Source organism: Notamacropus eugenii, chromosome 7 (genome assembly GCF_028372415.1).
Source record: "Notamacropus eugenii isolate mMacEug1 chromosome 7, mMacEug1.pri_v2, whole genome shotgun sequence".
NCBI classification, from domain to species: domain Eukaryota; kingdom Metazoa; phylum Chordata; class Mammalia; order Diprotodontia; family Macropodidae; genus Notamacropus; species Notamacropus eugenii.
Window position 1 is genome coordinate 149,375,037 of NC_092878.1, and position 18,942 is coordinate 149,393,978.

Here is an 18,942-nt window from a genome sequence, read left to right on the forward strand (position 1 = left end):
TCTGATGGTGCATTTGAACTCAGGGCTCCTTAACTCCAGATCCAACCCTCTGTCCACCATACCACGTACCTGTACTTTCAACTCATATACTTGATAACATTAAAGGCCCATTCAGCTCCAAGTCTATGACCATGAAAAGAATGATTATCTTGGAAACAAAAAGTCTTAATGTCATTTTTTAACACCAAAACTTGCATATAGTGGAAGCTTCCAAGTGCAAGTCAAAATACTTTGGTGACCTTTGAGTTTTTGCCTTGTGAAAAAGTTTAGGGTGGATGCATGTCTGGAAGCAAAATAAAAAAAAGCGATTACCCTGTTTTAGAGTCCAAAGATCATGACACTTTTCAAATGAATGGAATACTCTCAAGAATTTAGAAATATCACCACTTAATAATACCCCTCCCCAAATAAATAAACTCTTTCTGCTCTCTCTCCTCAGACTTCAGTGACCTACAAATAGTTTACTCTGGGCAACCTGGAAAACATGGTAAGGCACAGGGGCAAGGCCAAAACCATGTCTGGTGGGCCACCAAACATGAAAAGTTTCAGCTAATGAGCAGCTGACTCATTAGGAAAGGAAAGTACATCTAAAACACTGAGAGTGCATCTCTATTTTTTGGTCTTTGGATACTCCATAGAAAAATAATTATACCTCGTACTTATATGGTGCTTTAGGGTTTGCTAACATTAATTTACTTTTTTTGTCAAAATAACCTAAAGAGGTAGGTGCTGTTATCTCTATTTTATAGATGAGGAAACCGAGGCAGTAAGGCCCAGGGTCACACAACTATAAGCATCTGAGACCACATTTGAACTCAGGGTTTCCTGACTCTTGGCCCAAGTTCCAGTCATGGCAACACCTAACTGGATAGTCCTCCAACAGAGTAATTTTGCCAACTGTTACTAATTAAGTAGGTAGCTAATAAATGTCTTTTACTTGTTCAGCAGTAAATTCACTAAAAATGCTGAGGTGACCAGAATTCTGGTCTTGGTTCTTTGACTTCATTTTCATCTTTTCTCAATAACGTCAATGGCATGACACTCTTGGGAGTATGAAATATCCTCTCTAAAAAAGAACAATGAAAATAAAATTCTCTGACATAAGGAAGGGATGTCAGAAAAATGTTGCTGGAAGGTTTCACCATTTTAGAAAAAAATGAACAAAAACCTCTCCTTTAAACATTGTGCCAATTTCATTAGGGAGTTAAAACCAACAAACACCAGAACACCAAATTGTCAGGCTGTAGAAATTCCAGGAATGCGCTGGTAAATGTTTAACAACTGACTTTTCCTCCCATGACACTTTAACTAACATTTTCTCCATCACCTTCTTAAATCTAGACAAATTAACAGAACAATATAATGGAACCTTAATATATAGAAGTTTGCTGATTTCTGATGTAAATACTCGGATTGAAAATTTAACACTAGGTTCTTTTAAGGCAGCTTGAGCTGGTTCCAGCACATCCCCGATTTCAGTCCAGGACCTGAACTGCAGATGGGGAAGGTGTTCCATTCTGAATTGGATAGGGGAATGATCTCATTTCCTTTTTGAATTTGTCTCCTCCTTTAACCAACTGTGGCTACATCCAGTATTATGGTGTGACTAGAATGAGTATTAGGAACTGATGAGATGATAGGTTAGGAACTGGACCTTAATTGGTTAGGGAACTCCCAGTGATGAACTTCCCTCTGCCAGGGCAGATCCACACTCATTTAGAGCTGCCTTGAATAGTGATGTCATATTCCCCGGAACCCCATGTTGACTTAGAAAAACACACATTAACATCGTGTTGCATTTTAATTTATTTTTGTTAAACACTTCCCAATTACATTTTAACATGGTTTTGATGGTGCAGCTACTTGGGGCTGAGTTTGACCCCACTCAGAGGTGAAGTGACTTCCTGAGGAAACCAGTGTCAGATGTGGGACTCAGACCCATGCTTCTCGGTTCTGATGCCAGCCCTATTATGACACGGTAAGGAGATGGTAGCCTGGGAACATTTTCTACTCAGGGTCACCAGAGCGGGAACAGAATTTTCTCTTTGCCACTGGGTCCCTTAGATCACTTAAACACAGAGACACAAAGAGACAGAGATGGAGGTGGGGATAAGACAGACAGGAAGAGAGAGACAGAAAGGAAGAGAGGAGAGAGTAGGGGAGACAGAGAGAGAGAGGACAGGGGAGGAAGCACAAATTCCCATGCTGGTAGAATTATCTTTGGGCTTTTTTGTCTCATTAAAGATTTTCCTCAAAGGCATCAACTCCAAGATTTGCTGTGTTCACTATAGAGTTATGTAACCAATGAGCATATACACAAACATTTACACATCCTCATTCATTTAAAAAATATAAATAGTGACAGTTTAGGGCATTTCCCCCCTTTTTCTTCATATTTTTTAAGAAGACTTATGTTACAGATCCTTCTTTATTGCATAACCCTGCTCTATCATAGATAGGGCATGTTGCCCAGGAGAAGGCAGACCAGGACACATTGCCGACAGTGAAACTTACTTGTTTAATGCTGACCCAGTCTGGTTAAAAACTAAAGAATCAAACACCCTTTAACCAACCCCCAGTTTCATTACTTTTCCTCCTACCATGGAAAAACAGAAAAGGTTATATTTTGTGCAGTTGGGAGAAGGGAAAAAACCAATCAAACAAACCCAGAACTGTGTATTTTTCTGTTGTAACCTTCCCCTCCCCTCCCACCCAAAATGCCAAAACCCCATAATTTTTTTAAATGGACTGTAATTAGAAAATTGATCAGTTTAAATAATCTTGAGAATAAAGCTAAGTTTTTCATTGTGTCTTCTAGGAGAGGCTAAAGCGAAGAGGTTAGTGCTGGAAGCACGCTTCTGAATGTACAGCCCTCGACGGGGATCGCCTCGGCTTCCGGAGCCCTGGCAGTGGAGAGAAAGTCCCTGGGAAGACTTTCAAACAAACAGCTGAGCTGCTCCTGGCCTAGTTTGATCTTGTCATCCAATTTCCGCTGCTCGATGAGGAGCGTCGACTTCATCTTCACAAAATGTTGGTAATCCTGCAGTTGTTCCGTCGTCAGGTAATTGGCCAAGATGTCCAAGACCACACGTTCCCTCCGATCCAGGTTCTCCTTGAGTTCCCGAGCATCTTCGTGCTGGCCAGCCAACACCTTTTTCTTCTCATTTAGAGAGCTCTGCCATATCAAAAGAAGTGTATTAATGAATAAGGCAAGAAATAGTAAGGAAGGAGCAACTTTAAATGTCCTATGAGAACACTGAGGCAGAGCTGGTACATGAGTCACTGTAATTCATCCCACAAAAGCCTGACTTGTTATTATTATACATGTCCAGCCAGGTGGCACTCAGGACAAAGTACCAGGCCTGGAGGCAAGAAGACTAGAGTTGAAATCTAGGAAAGTCAATTAACCTCGGTTTGCCTCAGTTTCCCCAAGTGTCAAATGGAGATAATAAATAGCACCCACTTCCTCAAATGAGATAATATTTACACTGTGCTTAGTATAGTACCTGGTACATTGTAGTCTCTATAGAAATGCCTGGCTATCATCATTCTCAATTATTGATGTATTTGTTAGTTTTATAATATACCTATAATTTATTTGTTAATTTAGACCAATAAGTAACTTATACTGATTTATAAATAATCATCAAATATAAATATCATAGTAATGAATATAAATCACCGTCAATAATATATAAATCACGCCACAAATTATCATACGTATTATATGTAATTATGTTATAATATTATAAATTATTACTAAATCATCATTAATGATCATGATGCCAAACTTTTTTCATTAGGAAGCCTCCTTTTAGGGGGATATTTGAAGTCAGCTGATGCTATGATATCTCAGCACCTTTTCTTAGGAGAAGACCTAAAGGTCTTGCTAATTAATAATTGTGATAACATGACTGAATTATCCAGGATCATCTTCTCTCTCATCTTTGACCCTTGCATGAGGGAGAATGTCCTCATTAACAGTGATGGTTTCACATTTTCTAAACGTTTCCTCTCTTTTTCTGGGCCTGACAGCTTTTCAAAACCATAACAGAAGAGAATCAGATCCTGGAGTCAGAATTCGTTTTTTCTGGATAGGACCCGTAACTTCACTGACGTGGAGGGCATGGGTGATGAAGCTTCCTCTATGGAAACCAATCACCAGCCTCTCTCCAGAAGCTGCCCAGCCTGGGGGCACTGAGTGGTTATTGTCTATTGTACAGCTTATTAAATTGGATTGCCTTCTTACCAAATTCTTTGGTTTACTAACCAAACTATAAATATTTCTGAACAGATTATTTCTTATACTATTGAGACCCCAAGTTAAAAACTTCATCTGGTCTATTCCTTCCCCTCCCCATCAAAAAGACATTATCTGTATACTTTAGCTATTTTGCATAGCACAGAGTAGTGGTTCTCAAGCTTTTTGATCTCAGGATTCTTTTGCAGTCTTAAAAATTATTATTTCATTATTAAAAGTTATAAATATGAACATATTTTATAATTTATTTATAATTATATTATATATAATTGATCATTTATATAAATAAATAAATTTTTAAAAAATCTTAGCAGTATTATGAAAATAGTGCTGGCCTTGTGGACCCACAACTGAAAGGTGCTCAGGGACCCCCAAATTATACCTTGAGAACCACTGAAATGGAGAATAAAAAATACAAATTCTGGGCTGATCAGTTAACTGATGCATTAGATTTATTATTGGCCATAACAAAGGATGAATGTGAAAGATTCAAAGAACCCTGGGAAAACTTACATGAACTGATGCAGAGTGAACAGAACCAGGGAATCAAAAACCACTCAGGCCAAATCTCAGACCCTGGAGGCCCTGCCTTTTCAGAGGCCCTCTCAAATTATGTGCCAGGTGCTGTCCTCATCACTTTTCCAAATGTTATCTCATTTGACCTTCACAACGACTCTGAGAGGTTGGTGCTGTTATTATCCTTATTTTACCAGTTGAGGAAACTGAGGCAAACAGAGGTGACTTTTCTAGAGATACAAATCTAGTGTCTGAAGCCAAATCCAAACTCAGGTCTTCCTGACTCCAAATTTAATACTCAATCTACTGTGAGACCTAGTTGCCTAAAAAGAAAAGACTGATAAAACTTTTTTTCTTTAAATCAAGGTATCAGACAATCCCATTACAAAACCAAGGCAGGCTAATTTCTCCTAATTTTAGCATTTGTTTTAAGGATATTAGGGAGGTGGCAGGAAACCCTGTGGGAACCTCCCTCTTCAGTCAAATAAGATGAAGAAGGGCTTAGAATTTTTGAATGCCCAAGGTTCCATTCCTGGAAAAGTCCAGTCTATCTGCGTTAAACATCAAGCTTTCTCTTTGTGTCTTGCTCCTAAGGAACACAGAAAGCTGATTGTATAAAAGGTGATACAGCTAAACTTTGAAAAATAATTAGAGCATGTGCTGGAAAACAGTGAGCATCGATATAACACTTAAAGATTTGCAAAGCAGTGTGAGAGTGTGTGTGCATGTGTATGTATGTGTGTGTGTGTACATTTGAACCTCACAACACCCCTGTGAGGTAGGTGCTGTTATTATTCCCATATTATGGATGCAGAAATTAAAGCATTTTCTATTTCTCTTTATTACCTCTTTAAAAAAATGACAGAGACAGAGAGAGAGAGAGAGAGAGAGAGAGAGAGAGAGAGAGAGAGAGAGAGGGAGGGAGGGAGGGACAGAGGGAGGAAGAGAAGTAGGGAGGGAGGGACATTATATGAAACTAAGTTGGGGGAAAAAACCAACCAATATGGTGTATTTATATCCCAGTAGATTTATAAAAACCTTTAACAGGGATTTGGCCCAATGTGTGATATACCAAGGGATGGTTTTAATTTATAATTTTATTAATCAGAGAGGTAAAAAAAGATTTTTGATGCTTAGGAGAAAAATTATTTGCAAAAGTTAAAATAGAAACCAACCCATCCAAAGATTACAAAGATCTACTCAAACACACACACATTCACATGGGGGCTCCCTGAAGATTAATTAATGCCTCTCTGTCCCAAATCCCCCAGACCTTTTCCCTAAAGACCTGATTTAATACTTAGAGAAAAATAAAAACAGGGATATCTTAGAACAAATCAAGAAAAAAATTCTAAACCAGTATCAGCAACTTAGACTATGAAGTTGAAAGGCCAGACCCTTCAGAACACCCTTGATATTTAAATGTAACCCACCATCTATTTATTCCATTCACCTCATTTCAAAGGCGATAGCCATTTTGTAGCTCAGATCAAGTTGACTTCTCTGCACCACTCCCACAAACGGGATGTCTCTATGGCAGCTGAGCAAGTGAGTGGAGGGAAGAGAAAGATTTGAACCGAAGGAAGGAGAAAAACACTCTTCTCAGGAATGTCCCTTAGGAATGGTGAATGGGAGAGCATCCCTGTCTGGGATTGTTCATGGGAATAGTGAAATGGAACTAGGTTAGCAATCTGCTGCATGCATGTAAGCCTCTGGGTTTCTTTTCAAATGAAAATCTTTCTTTGGAAAGAAATAAGAAAGGATTTTGAAAAGACTACATGGAAATCAGTTGATTCCCTTTATGGCTAGCTGAAGGAAATATGAAGGAACTATTTGGGGGAGGTGGGATAAAGAGAGGCCCTAAAAATACTTATTCATCCTGTAGCTATCTGGCATCTGATAATCATAGTAAGTGACATTCAAACTAGTCTTTAAAGTTTATAAAGAGGTATACCCTGTGGTCTCTGATACCAGGGAGGCAGAGGCTGGTGCATCACTTGAGCTCAGGAGTTCTGAGCTGAGGTAGAGACAAAGGCAAATGGATGCCCACGCTAAGTCTAGCACCAACATGGTGAGCCCTAGAGAGTGGTGGCCCACCAATCTGCTTAAGGCGGGGTGAATACGCCTAGGTTAGAATGGGTAACAATTCAAAATTTTGGAGCTAATCTGTGGTGGGCTCAGGCCCTGAGTGGCTGCTGTATTTCTAGACTGGGTGAGTTAGAGAGACCAGTCTCAAAATAAAAAGGTTCATGTTTGGTGGCGTTGGACAGCTCCTAATTTCTCCCTGCTCCTAAGTTGGTCCTAAACTGTTCTGAGTTCAAAATATATAACAGCACATGCTGATATTTTGCAAATTTTCTAAAATTAAAAATAAAATGTAATTTAAAAAATTTTCACTACAGGAGAAGACTCTTGTCCTAGACATAAAGGAAATTCAGGGACATACCCCTTATAATCTCTCTGCCATGCCTTATTTTTTTAAATTGAAAAAATTATTTTTTAATTTATGGAATGAAACGAGCATTTCCATAACACAGTATAATTAAAAAAGATGATTGTACACAAAACTGCAAATTTGACATGCACAATTTGCTATTTCTTTTAAATATATAATAAAATTACCATGTACATTACTTTTTTTTTCTTTAACCAAAACTTTGAATTTTAGTCCAACTGCCAATATTATTTTGCTGTGACATCTTGGATAATTCATGTCCCCTCTACAGATCTCAATTTCTTCATCTGAGAAATGGACAAATGATCTCCAATGTCCTTTCTACTTTAACAGTCTGATTCCATGAAAGGGCACAAGGTTCCCCCTCTGGGTGTTGTGGTGTTTGGGGGAATTCAATGGCAAATGCTCCTGGCTTCAATGGAGTATAGTGAGCACGATGGCAGAGTTGGGGCAAGCTGTTAGGAGACCCTCCCAAACAGTAAGAGACTTCCCAAGATATTAAATTTGGGGCTTATTGTTCAAATTAGTCCTTTTCTGGAGTACAATGTACCTGGCCCAGCTCTCTTGCAATGAGCACCACAAAGCCCTGAAATCAGATTCTTCATTCCCATATCCCCTTCTTCCCTTGCTCCCATGGTGCATTTCCACTCACTGAGATGCAGTCAACCTGTGTTCCCAGATGGAAGCCATATACCCTGATGGTTTCCATCCTGAAAGTTTTCTTTTCTTTAACGATCAATACCAAGGGGTAGGGTAATGAGGAAGGGGCACTTATACCATCAATGCTTTCATTTCCAAGTACTTCCTTAGCCAACAGTTCTATAGATAGGCTTCAGTCTATGTGACACACATTTGGATGCTTCTCTTATATACACATACCCTGTCTCCTCAGTATGCTTAAAGGTTAGGGAGTAGGTCTTAAGACAAGTCAGTTAATCTGTGAACTCCTTAACAGAAAGGATTGTCTTTTGCCTTAGCAAAAGGCTTAATAAATGTATGTTGACCTGACTTTTATATAGATGATAGGTATACAGCAGGCACTCCATAAATGCTTGATTGATGACGTAAGTTACCTACCCGCTCTTCACTGTCAGCATCTTCACCCAGACCACTGAGGACATTTTCTACTCGGGCCAATCGTCCTGAGAGGGAGAGCAAGAGGTTCACCACCTTGTCCAGGTCTCCTATGAACATCTTGTATTTGTCAAATTCATTGGGTTTACAGAGCTTGCTGATCAAAGTTTCCACCTCTTCCCCAAGGGCATTGTTGAGTTTGATGTCCATCAGCAAACTTTCCTTTGCCTCTTTCAGGGACTCCAGTTTAAGCCTTAGGCTTCCGATGAGTTTTGCCTGTAACAAGAATGAAGTAAACACATGGGGACGTTAAAATCCAGAGCAAAATATAGGCTGGTGTCAGGCTTGGATGCCCTCTCCCTGCCAACCCAAATTCTGCACTGCCAAGGATCAGTTCAAGTGAGAGTCTGTGCATAATGAATGGGAAAGAAAAACTGAACTCTAATTAAATCTCAACTCTTCTGGGCAACTATAGCTAGTAATTGCTAGCCCTTATATGTTTACAAAGCTCTTACAGATACCTCATTATATCCTCGCAACAACTCTGTTAGTTAAGAACTATGAGTATCCATATTTTACAGATGAGGAAAATGAGGTAAACAGAGTCAAATGACTTGCCTAAGGAAACATAGCTAGCAAATGTCTGAGGCTGGGTTTGAACTCAAGTCATTCTGACTTCGTGTGTGGTGCTCTAGCCATGGTGCCATCTTGTAGTCTCTTTCAGCCTCTCTGGTCTTGCTCCCTTGTCTATAAAATGATATGACTACATTGACTGCCCTAAGGTTTCCTTTGGCTCCAAATCTAACGGTCTAGTGAACTCTAGTTAGGTACTATGGGCTTTGTGGAAAACTGACTTAGGGGACTCAACACCTTTTTTTGAACAATTTATCATTTATCTGGGGGGACATACAACAACTCCAGAACAAAATAAAGAAGTAATACATGGGATGACTCTAGAGGAAATGGGATATAGGGATATATGACCTCTAAAGTCACTTCCCTTTTTTTAAATAGCATTTTTTTCCTAATTATATGTAAAGACAATTTTCAGCAATCATTTTTTGATAAAGTCACTTCTGACCCTAGACCTGTTATTTATTTGTGGCCCAGTGAGAACTTGGAAAGACTGAGAAAAGTGAATGTCTTAGTTCCTTCCATTTCTACTTTCATCAGTACTACCTTTACTCCAAAAGCATTAGAATAAATTGGTATTAGTGGTCATCATTAAAGAAAAGATGAAAGAGGATAGAAACTGTTGGAGCATCCATGGAAATGGATGCAGTTCCATTTCAATGATTAGAGACTGCATCAGGGAGGGCAGCAAGACCACAGCTATGGAAGATAACGTGACTCATTTCATGCCTTGCAGGGATGCATGTGGCAGGTACGTTATCTACTAGATCAAGAGCTGGAAGAAGGTCTTAGGGGTCATTTGGTCATCATACCACCTCTTCCCTGTCTGTCTGTCCAAAATGTTATCTACTTTCTCTTCATTTTTACATTTTCCAGTGGTACCATCCAATATAACATTCCCTACATATCACCTTATTTTGTTCTCTAGTTACTCTGTGTTCTTCCCCGACTGAATTGTATCCTCCAAAGGTGATACCATGTCCTTTAATTTATGTATTCCCCAAAGCACATCGTCATTGAATAGACGGGGTTAGTAGTCTTGAAGGAGATATATATTAAAATTATCTGCTATCATTAGAAGTACATTTGGGTATACAAATAGTTGAATTCTTTCTCACTACCTACACAGGTATATCAAGAGATCTAGCAACAGGTCTCCAGTACGTTCGATGGACCCTTTCTGTAGGACTGATGGGAGGGCATGGACTATGGATTCACAGGACAAGAAGGTCTAACTAGATCACAATCCTCGGAGAGGTCGCTGACATTGAGATCACAAAGCCCAAATACTGAAATAGCTATTTATCTATCTTAGGGGCAATATCAAGATGAGTGAATATGTCTTTGATGAAACAGAAACAGGACTGCTAAAATCAAAGGCATTGTCCTGTCTAACTGTCATCTGTATCACCTTATCACCTTCAAGATCAAATGTTGGTTCATCTGTTGGGTATTTAAATTTCTTCACAATCTGCCCTGCTCCTACCTTTCTAATTTACACCTGACTTCTCCCTGCCCTAAGTATTCTATAGTCCAGCAATACTGAATTAGAATTAGGAAATCTCCACACACCCCCTTCCTCTTTAAAGGAAGTCCTCTGTCCCTATAATGAATTTTGTTTGATCTACTTCAATGAAACCCTGTTCCCACAGGATCTCCTTTATTCCTCCATCAAATCTCCATTCCTGTGTGTAAATCTTTTCTCTAGTTTTAGAATTTTGCTTAAGATCTTGGTTTATTTTATTTAGTTATCTAATTCTTTGACTACCAAGAAAACCTTAAATGGGGTCACAAAGAGTCAGAATGAATGATTCCCTTCTTCCTCCCCACTCATTTTCCACCTTTGGAAATCCTTCTCTTCCTTCAAGAACTAAGTCAGTTGTCACTTCTAATATTATTTTGGAGATCTTCTTTGAACTGACTGCTCTTTGCCTTATATAGTTTTTGCATGCATCTTTCCTCTTGAATTAGGTTGTAAGTACTTTGAGAGGAGATTTTGTGTCATATTTTATTTTTTTGTATTCTAGGACAGTGCTTTGCTGAGAGAAACTTAATATATGTCTGCTGGAACTTAATTGAAAGGAACTTTTCCCAAGTAAACATCAAACTAGGGGAAGGGGCAAAAGGCAACAGGTAAATTGCCATCTTGGCATTTTAAGGCAGGCAACCCAACTTGCAGAGTCAATCTGAAGGTTCACTTTATAAGAGACTCGGACCAGAATGTGGTGGTGAATGAGAAATGCCGGGGTGGGGGTGGGGAGGAATTTAGTAAATTGACTCCATTGGTCCCATATAGAATTTTTATTTTTATATTAAAAAAATTTATTTTAATATATGGAAGAAAACAAGCATTTCTATAACAGTATAATAAAAAAAGATTGCACATGAAACTAAATCTACTATGTACAACATCCTATTCCTTATATATACATTCATGTGTATGTGAATGTATATTTATACAACAAAGTTAATATGTAAATGTCTCTTTTTCTCCCCCCCATTTCTGCCCTTGAGATGGCCACCATTAGACACAAATAGGTATATATATGTAAAATTATTCTACATGTACTTCTATTTATCAGTTCTAGAATTGTTTTACTAAAGAAGACCATATGAGTCTAATGTGCCTGGAAATGCCATGTTTCCAATAAACGAATATGGGAGCTGCATCCTGACAAAAACATCCAAACAGACCTTTAAAGGAGGCTGCTCAGGAAGCAGCCCTGCCACAGGAATATGCCATGCAGTGGGCGTCCTGTGATGTAGGTGTTAGAAAAAGGGTAAAATTAACACTCTCTTGGAGGAGACTATGTCATCCTAACTACAGAATCAGTTGAGGAACTGCCAGCACTCACTGCTGGAGGGGAAAAAAGACAGAGCATGTACCAGCCTAGAGACACTTCTGCCCATAGAGATAAGTCGAGCTGTCTAAGAGAGGAACAGATAAGCTTGAGAGGGCTAGAAGTATGGGGGGAGGTGAGTGATGGGGAGGTGTTGAGGGTGATAGAATCATATTAGAAGAATAAGTGTCTCTGGAAAAATCACCAATAACCTGTACCCAAGAGGGAGTCAAAACCTTACAGTTTTACAGAGTATTGGTGTCTGAGTCATGCAAGGACAAAAGGTGGCCGCTGCGGGGCAAGGAGTGCACAGAAGGCATTTCGCTGGGAATTCTCCGCAGAGAATATATCTCTGGGAGCTTTCCAACTTAGGGGTGGGAGTGTAGGTGAGCACCCTGACCTTGAGAGTGATGACACAAATGCTTCCTATTGAACATTTATGCATGAGCTTGATGAACCATGACCAACATGTTGAGTTGTTGCTGCTTTGAACTTTTATGAGGTTCTCGGTAGGGAGATTTTATAGGGTTAGACAGCTGTGTATTCCTATTATACACAGCTGATAATTAGCAACTTGCAGAACCCAGTTCTAATATTGGAAGGTGGGGGATAGTGACTTTAAGATACAAAGTCAACCAAGATTTTTGTCTTGCACATGGTAATAAGTGAAATTTATATATAGCTCCAAACTTTGTAAAGTATTGTACATATCTTATTGGTAGGGAATACCATTATAATTATCCCCATTTTACAGATAAGGAAACTGAGGATGAATTTAAGTGACTTGCCCATGGTCACATGGCCAGTAACTAGCTAGGCAAGATTGGGACCTAGGTCCTCCAGCCTCCAAACCAAGTACTCATCCCTTAAAATATACATTTTTTAACAAAAAAAAAATGTTGACTGTTCAATTAAGAGTTACCCTAGGGCTTTTTTGGAACCACTAAGTATCTTATTCTATATCTTGGATTTAATTTGCTGTAAGGGGACCTTCTTCCTTAGAAAAGGTCATGTATGTTGTTATTATTCAGCTGTGTTGACTCATTGTGACCCCATTTGGGGTTTTCTTAGCAGAGATACTAGAGTCATTTGCCATTTCCTTCTCCCAATCATTTTTCAGATGAGGAAACTGAGGCAAACAGGTGTGAAGTGACTTGCCCAGGGTCAAATAGCTAGTAAGTATTTGAGGTCCGACCTGAACTTAGGAAGGTGAGTCATCCTGACTCCAGGCTCAGTACTCTATCCACTGTACCACCTAGCTTCCTGGTGATATCATCTATCCCTTATGAATGTAAATACTTCAAAACCTGACTCTGCAACTGTTTTTATTTTTTTTGACATACGCTGTGTCACCTAGGTGCCCTTAGAAAGGGACCTATTACTTTAAATGACCAACATGGTTACCTAGAAGTCTCATCATATAGTATGGGTACCCTTGTCTAGTGAATTCAATGGACCTCTTCTCAGAATGATTTAAAATGCATAAAATAAAACACACGGGATTACAAAGGAAATCAGTGATACTATAGTGCAGATATTAAAAGTAGCTTTTTTTAAGTCAAAGACCCCAGGTTAAGAACTCTTGTCCCAGTGCCAGAGGACGTGGATTCAAATTCCAACTTTGGTCCTCAGTTTTCTCATCTCTACAGTGGGTGGGTTGGACTAGCTGACCTTTGAGGTCCCTTCTAGGTCTAGACTGAAGCATCTTTGATCCTTTGTCACACTGAAGTTGGGCAGACTGATTATGGAACTAGTGCCAAAGTACCAGCCTAGGTTTGGGAATACTTATCATCAGCCAAGTGATGGTTTATTTAGGAGACAAAGGCTGTCTGCTACAGTGTGGTGGAGTGAGAACCTGGCCTGGTAAAGTCCTGGAGTACTGGAGTAACATCTCATTAGTGAGAAGTGCTGGTTGTTGTCCCTGCCTCTTCTCCCCATTCCAGTTTATATACAGCTGTCATAGCAATCTTCTAGCCCGACCATCACAGGTTTGACCATGCCTCATCTCCCACGTTTCCCACTCTACCCCAATCAATAAACTCCAGGGGCTCCCTATTACTTGTAGGATCAAATATAAAATCTCTTTTGTCCAAAACCTGGTCCCTTCCTTCCTTTCCCATCTTCTTCTAACATACTCCCAATTACATACATTTTTGCAATCCAGGGACACTGGATTGTTTGTTTCCTCTCCTGACTCCTAGCATTTTCACTGACATTCCCCCATACCTGGAATGCTCTCCCATCTCATCTCTGCCTCCTAGCTCCCTTCAAGCCTTAGCCAAAGTCCCACCTCTGCAAACAAGCCTTCCCCATTCTCCTTAATCTTCATGCCTTCTCTCTGAGATGATCTACAATTTATCCTGTAAATACCTTGTTTGCATGCTGTCTCCCCCATTAGACTGGAAACTCTTTGAGAGCAAGGACTGGTTTTTTGTTTGTCTTTGTATCACAGTGCTAAGCAGAAATGCTTGTTGACTGATAAAGTGACTGCATTCTTGGGTGTAAAGCAGAGAATTTCCAGCTCTGAACTTACCTTCTTTTCATTAACATCTAGTTGGTCATCATCCTCATTCCCCTCCATAGGCATGGATTTGATCCTGTTCAGAAGCTCCGCCTTGGGTGCAGACACACTGTAGTAGGTAGGACAGTTGATCAACATTCCCATTCTTTCTTTCTCTGTGCTCCTAAATCACAAAGAATAAATACAAAAATACAGTCACCCCTATACATCAGAGGCAATGTCATTTCCCCTAAGATGGCCATTTCATAATGGTGAATTTTTATTCTAGTTCAAACTCCTTTCCTGGCAAACTAGAATTAAATACTTAATGAAGTAACAGTCATGTTATTATATTTCTAAGTGGTTGCTGAGTATAAGGATATTTGCCAACTGGCAAATCCAAAGTAGAAAGTCACCAGAGGCAGCAGAGTTTCAAGGGCATTCACAGATGCTATCTGAAGATCCAGGACCCTCATTTTCGAGCTGACACAAACAAGGTCAAGTGACCTACCCAAAGTCACATGGCCAATGAGTAATAGAACTGATTCTAGAACCTGGGGTTCTTGAATAGTTCCAGGGCTCATTCCAGCATACTATTTACCTTTTCTCTTTTCAGGGAATATTAAACTAGATGAGAATCACAAGTCTTGACTCTCCATCACTTACTACTTGAGACTGGTCAAGTCATTTAGATTTATAAAACCATAGAATTTGTCGGGGCTGAAAGAATTTGCAGAGATCATTCCCTTCCGTCCTCATATTTGATAAATGGGTAAAGTGAGGCCCAGAGAAATTAAGTTACATGCTTAAGATCACACAGTTACAAAGCTAGAACTAGAATCCAGGTCTCCTGTCTGCAATCCCAGGAGAGTGCCTCATTCTAAGGAACCCTGCCCAAAGGTTGGTGTTTGGGGATCAGCATGGCCTCTCTTGAAAAGAGAGTTCATCAGTGATGCTGAATTGTCCAACTCTGGAGAGAGCACTCTAACTAGGAATTCTTATTCAGTATTGAGATTTATTTTTAACATTTTATTTATTTAATTGTGTATTTTGTTATATACTTTATGTTCATGTATATATACATATACATATATACATGTGTGTATATGTGCATACACACACACATATATATTTAATGCCAACTATGGGGAATTAAATTTAGTCCTTCAGTTCTCTGATCCCATTTTTGGGAATATACCCTCAAGGGAATAATGCCCCTAAAGGAGGAAAAAGTAATCAAGTTCTTTGCTTTATTTTCTCCTTCTATAACAAGGATAAACATAGCGAATCCTTTGTATTTTACAGGATGGTTGAGAGGACATATAAAGCAACCGATAGGAAAGTATTTCCATCTTTTGTGGAAGTAAGATGCTCAAGGTATGACTGTTAAGCCTATGATCCTTCCATGGTTGTCTGTAGGCTAACATCTGCTGTGTTGTTACTGAGCAATACTTAAGTTAACTTTATTAACTAAACCAAGCTCCTCACAAAGATGGGGATGTTTCAACATGTTTAATTCTCATTGTAGATTTTTAAAAAAATTGCCTGCACAGGATGGATGTAAGACCCACTAATTATTGGCTTAATGAAACCAGAGGGGCTTCATGGTTGGGTCTAGGAAGTGAAAAATCTGTGTTCTAGTTCCATCTGTTTTACTGTCTAACCAAGCTGCCTTTTAGACCACAAGCAAGATCCTAATGAGGGAGGTAGCTTGTTCAATTGTTCATGGTGTCTGTTAGTGATGCCACAGACTAGTCCATGTGGATTTCCTGGCAAAGATACAGGAGTAGTTTGCCATTTCTGTCTTTAGTGTGTCCCCATTTTACAGATGAGCAGAGGCAAATGAGGGTTAAGTGACTTGTCCAGGGTCACATAGCCAGCAAGTGTCTGAGGTCAGATTTGAACTCAGACCTTCCTGACTCCAGGTCTAGTGCTCTATCCACTACACCACCTAGTTGCCCCTAAGTTGGATACTTTTGGATAAATATGACCTCATTAGCCTTTTGTATTATTGAAGGGCTAGTTCATAATTTGGCCTTGACCAGGCCAAATCAACACAGATAACATTTAGCATGACAAATAGTAGGCATTTAATAAATGCTAGCTACCAGCGAAGTAGCCTATTGGAAAAGAGGAGAAAATGAACTTACACCTACCTTGTCTAGTTAATTTAAAACTTGGTTTTTCAGACATTTATATGACTGAATATATGACTAAAATCAGATTCTGACTTTTTGATCTTTACAGAAGTGTATGTGGAAACATGCAAAGTATAATGCTCCCATCTACCAGTAGGTGGCGCATGCCAGCCTTTTGCAAATTTCATAATGTCAAGTCCTTAAAACACAAAAATGCCTTAAAATTTCATTTGGGTTGGTAAAATCAAAGTCATGCCCTTACTAAGTCACTCAATTGAAAATTTTACTGGGAAACCCCTTTAAAGGGAATTTCTTTTAAAATAAAAATGTCCTTTCTGGTAAATTCTTCACACTGATAATTAGCATTATTGTAGTAGGCTGGACCATTTATTTCACAAGTCCTAAAAATGGGTAAATTTCTAAAGGATCAAAATTCTTTCGTTGCCCAAAACAATGTCTTTCTGTTTTAACCAAGTTCTTTGAGGACAAAGTGGTATTTTTACAGGCTCAGCTCAAACAATGCTTTCGCACTCTTACAGTAGCTAGTACTCCAAAATTACCTTGAGTTTACTTGTATCGTATATCCATCCATCCATCCATCCATCCATCCATCCATCCATGGTTACTTACCTACCTATCTATAAAAATTAATAAATGCTCCTTCCTTTAGTCAGTAGCATGTAGGTCTGCTATAGCTAGCTAGTGTGCATCTGGCTATTATTAGGGCAAAACTTATGAGTGACTATGTTCTAAATAGCATTTATAAGCTCATACGAGACCAAATAGTCTTAGAAATAAGACACAGCTCTTTTCCAAGGCACTCATATTTCAGGTCAGGGCAGATGGCTTTCCGAGATTCCTTTTTACTAAAAGATTTTGATTATTTCCCTTTCAAAATATTATTATTTCTGTTTGCCATTTAGAATGAATTGTGAATTTCTATTAAACCAACTCATTTGAATAAAAGACTATCTGCTTCTATTTAGTCTGGGATGTTTGCTAGATTTGTGAAGCTTCTTGTTGCCAAGTACCTAGCGTGTGAAGCCACATAATTTTGACTAAAAGATTGAAAAAAAGGAAAAAGAAAAAATACTTTAAATTCCTACTTCAATAAAACTGTAATGGAAGAAAACATTCAAAAGAACATCTCATTATCTTGGAGGACTGGATTGATCTAAGTAAAAGAAACCAAAAGACTAAAAAATGAAAAGCAGGAGGTGTCAACATACTTGCTGGTAATGGGGTATAATGGGGTTCTGCGGCTCATGGTCTAGCATTGCAAAGGCATTAAGAGGGGCTCCTCATCAATTGCATCAGTTTGCTCTCATTCAGAATTTCCCACCTACATAATCAATGTGACCTTCCTCCAACTCTTTGGAGAAAAATCACTGGTCTATCTTTTCATTTCTTCCCTTCCTTTACCCATACACTGAAATTCTTAACCTAAGCTATTTGCTACCTTTTTCTTTCTGAACCCATCTGAAACTTTATATCATGCCTTCCTTCCCCAGGAAAACCATCACTAGGAAATCTTATCATGCTACAAGATTTAACCTGCCCCATAATGACATCTTATCAGTATCCTCAGCCCTTATGAATAGAGAGTCCTGAGCCTCTGGGGTGCTCACAGCACAGTTTTCTCTCCATTTCCCACCAGCTACCCTGCTTTGGACTTCTCCACCATGGAGATGCATAATCTTGCCTTCCAACCCTACTTCTTGCCCACCCTTCCTATCTCCTCTTTTATCTTTCTTTTGTGTTATCTTGCCCCGTTAGAGGTAAGCTCCTTGAAGGCAGGGGCTGTTTTGTTTTTATTTGGGTCTGTATCCCTTGCATTCAGCACAGTACCTGGCACATAGTAAGTGCTTAACACATTTTTATTGACTGACTGTGCATTGAGGAGGGGTGAACTCCCTGTAGCCATGGTGGAGCTGGCCTATGAAATGTACTCTTGGTTCCCAAAGGTAGCAGATCTAGGGAGGCTAAATCTCTCTCTTCCCCACCTTCACCTTTGATTTTAAACTGGACTTATGACTCAATGACGTCTTTTATTCTCCTGCTGTGACTGATAAATGTTTGTTGAATGAATCAATTTAATAATACTTGGAGAAAATCTTCCAAGGACAAAATATCATTATGATACTTGGGCAAGGAAGATATCTGTGCTATAAGATCTGGGCCGGTTGCACAATGATTGATTCTAGGATCTAAGTCAGTTATGTGCCAATTTCTCAAGAAACTGGAATTTATTTTTAAGATTATAGGGTCCTGGTACACGCTAGAATGGACCCTTCAAGTCATCCTATCCAACTCTCCTCTTTCTACAGATTAAAAACCCAAGTCCTGACTCCAAATTTAACACTCTTTTCACTATGCTACCCTCTCCTTTGTCAAAGGTACTGCTGAAATCGCCATCTTTCAGATGAGGAAACTGAGGCTGAGAAAACTGAAATGATTTGCTCAAGGTTACCCAGCTAGTGTAAGAGGCCCAATTTGGACAGAGGCCTTCCTGATCCCCATGTCTA

General features: G+C 39.2%; 1 protein-coding gene across 3 annotated transcripts in view; it reads right to left on the reverse strand.

Moving 5' to 3' along the window:
• Nucleotides 1-1,788: 1,788 nt before the first annotated feature.
• Nucleotides 1,789-18,942, reverse strand: part of SHROOM3 (shroom family member 3) — a 228,152-nt gene continuing 210,998 nt past the window's right edge. For all 3 annotated transcript variants that reach the window (XM_072623908.1, XM_072623909.1, XM_072623910.1), the window contains 3 exons: nucleotides 14,313-14,463; nucleotides 8,310-8,582; nucleotides 1,789-3,175 (listed from right to left, as the gene is read on the reverse strand). In XM_072623908.1, coding sequence (XP_072480009.1) covers nucleotides 2,825-3,175; nucleotides 8,310-8,582; nucleotides 14,313-14,463 — 775 coding nt within the window. In that variant the 3' untranslated portion in view covers nucleotides 1,789-2,824. The remainder of the gene's footprint in view (nucleotides 3,176-8,309; nucleotides 8,583-14,312; nucleotides 14,464-18,942) is intronic.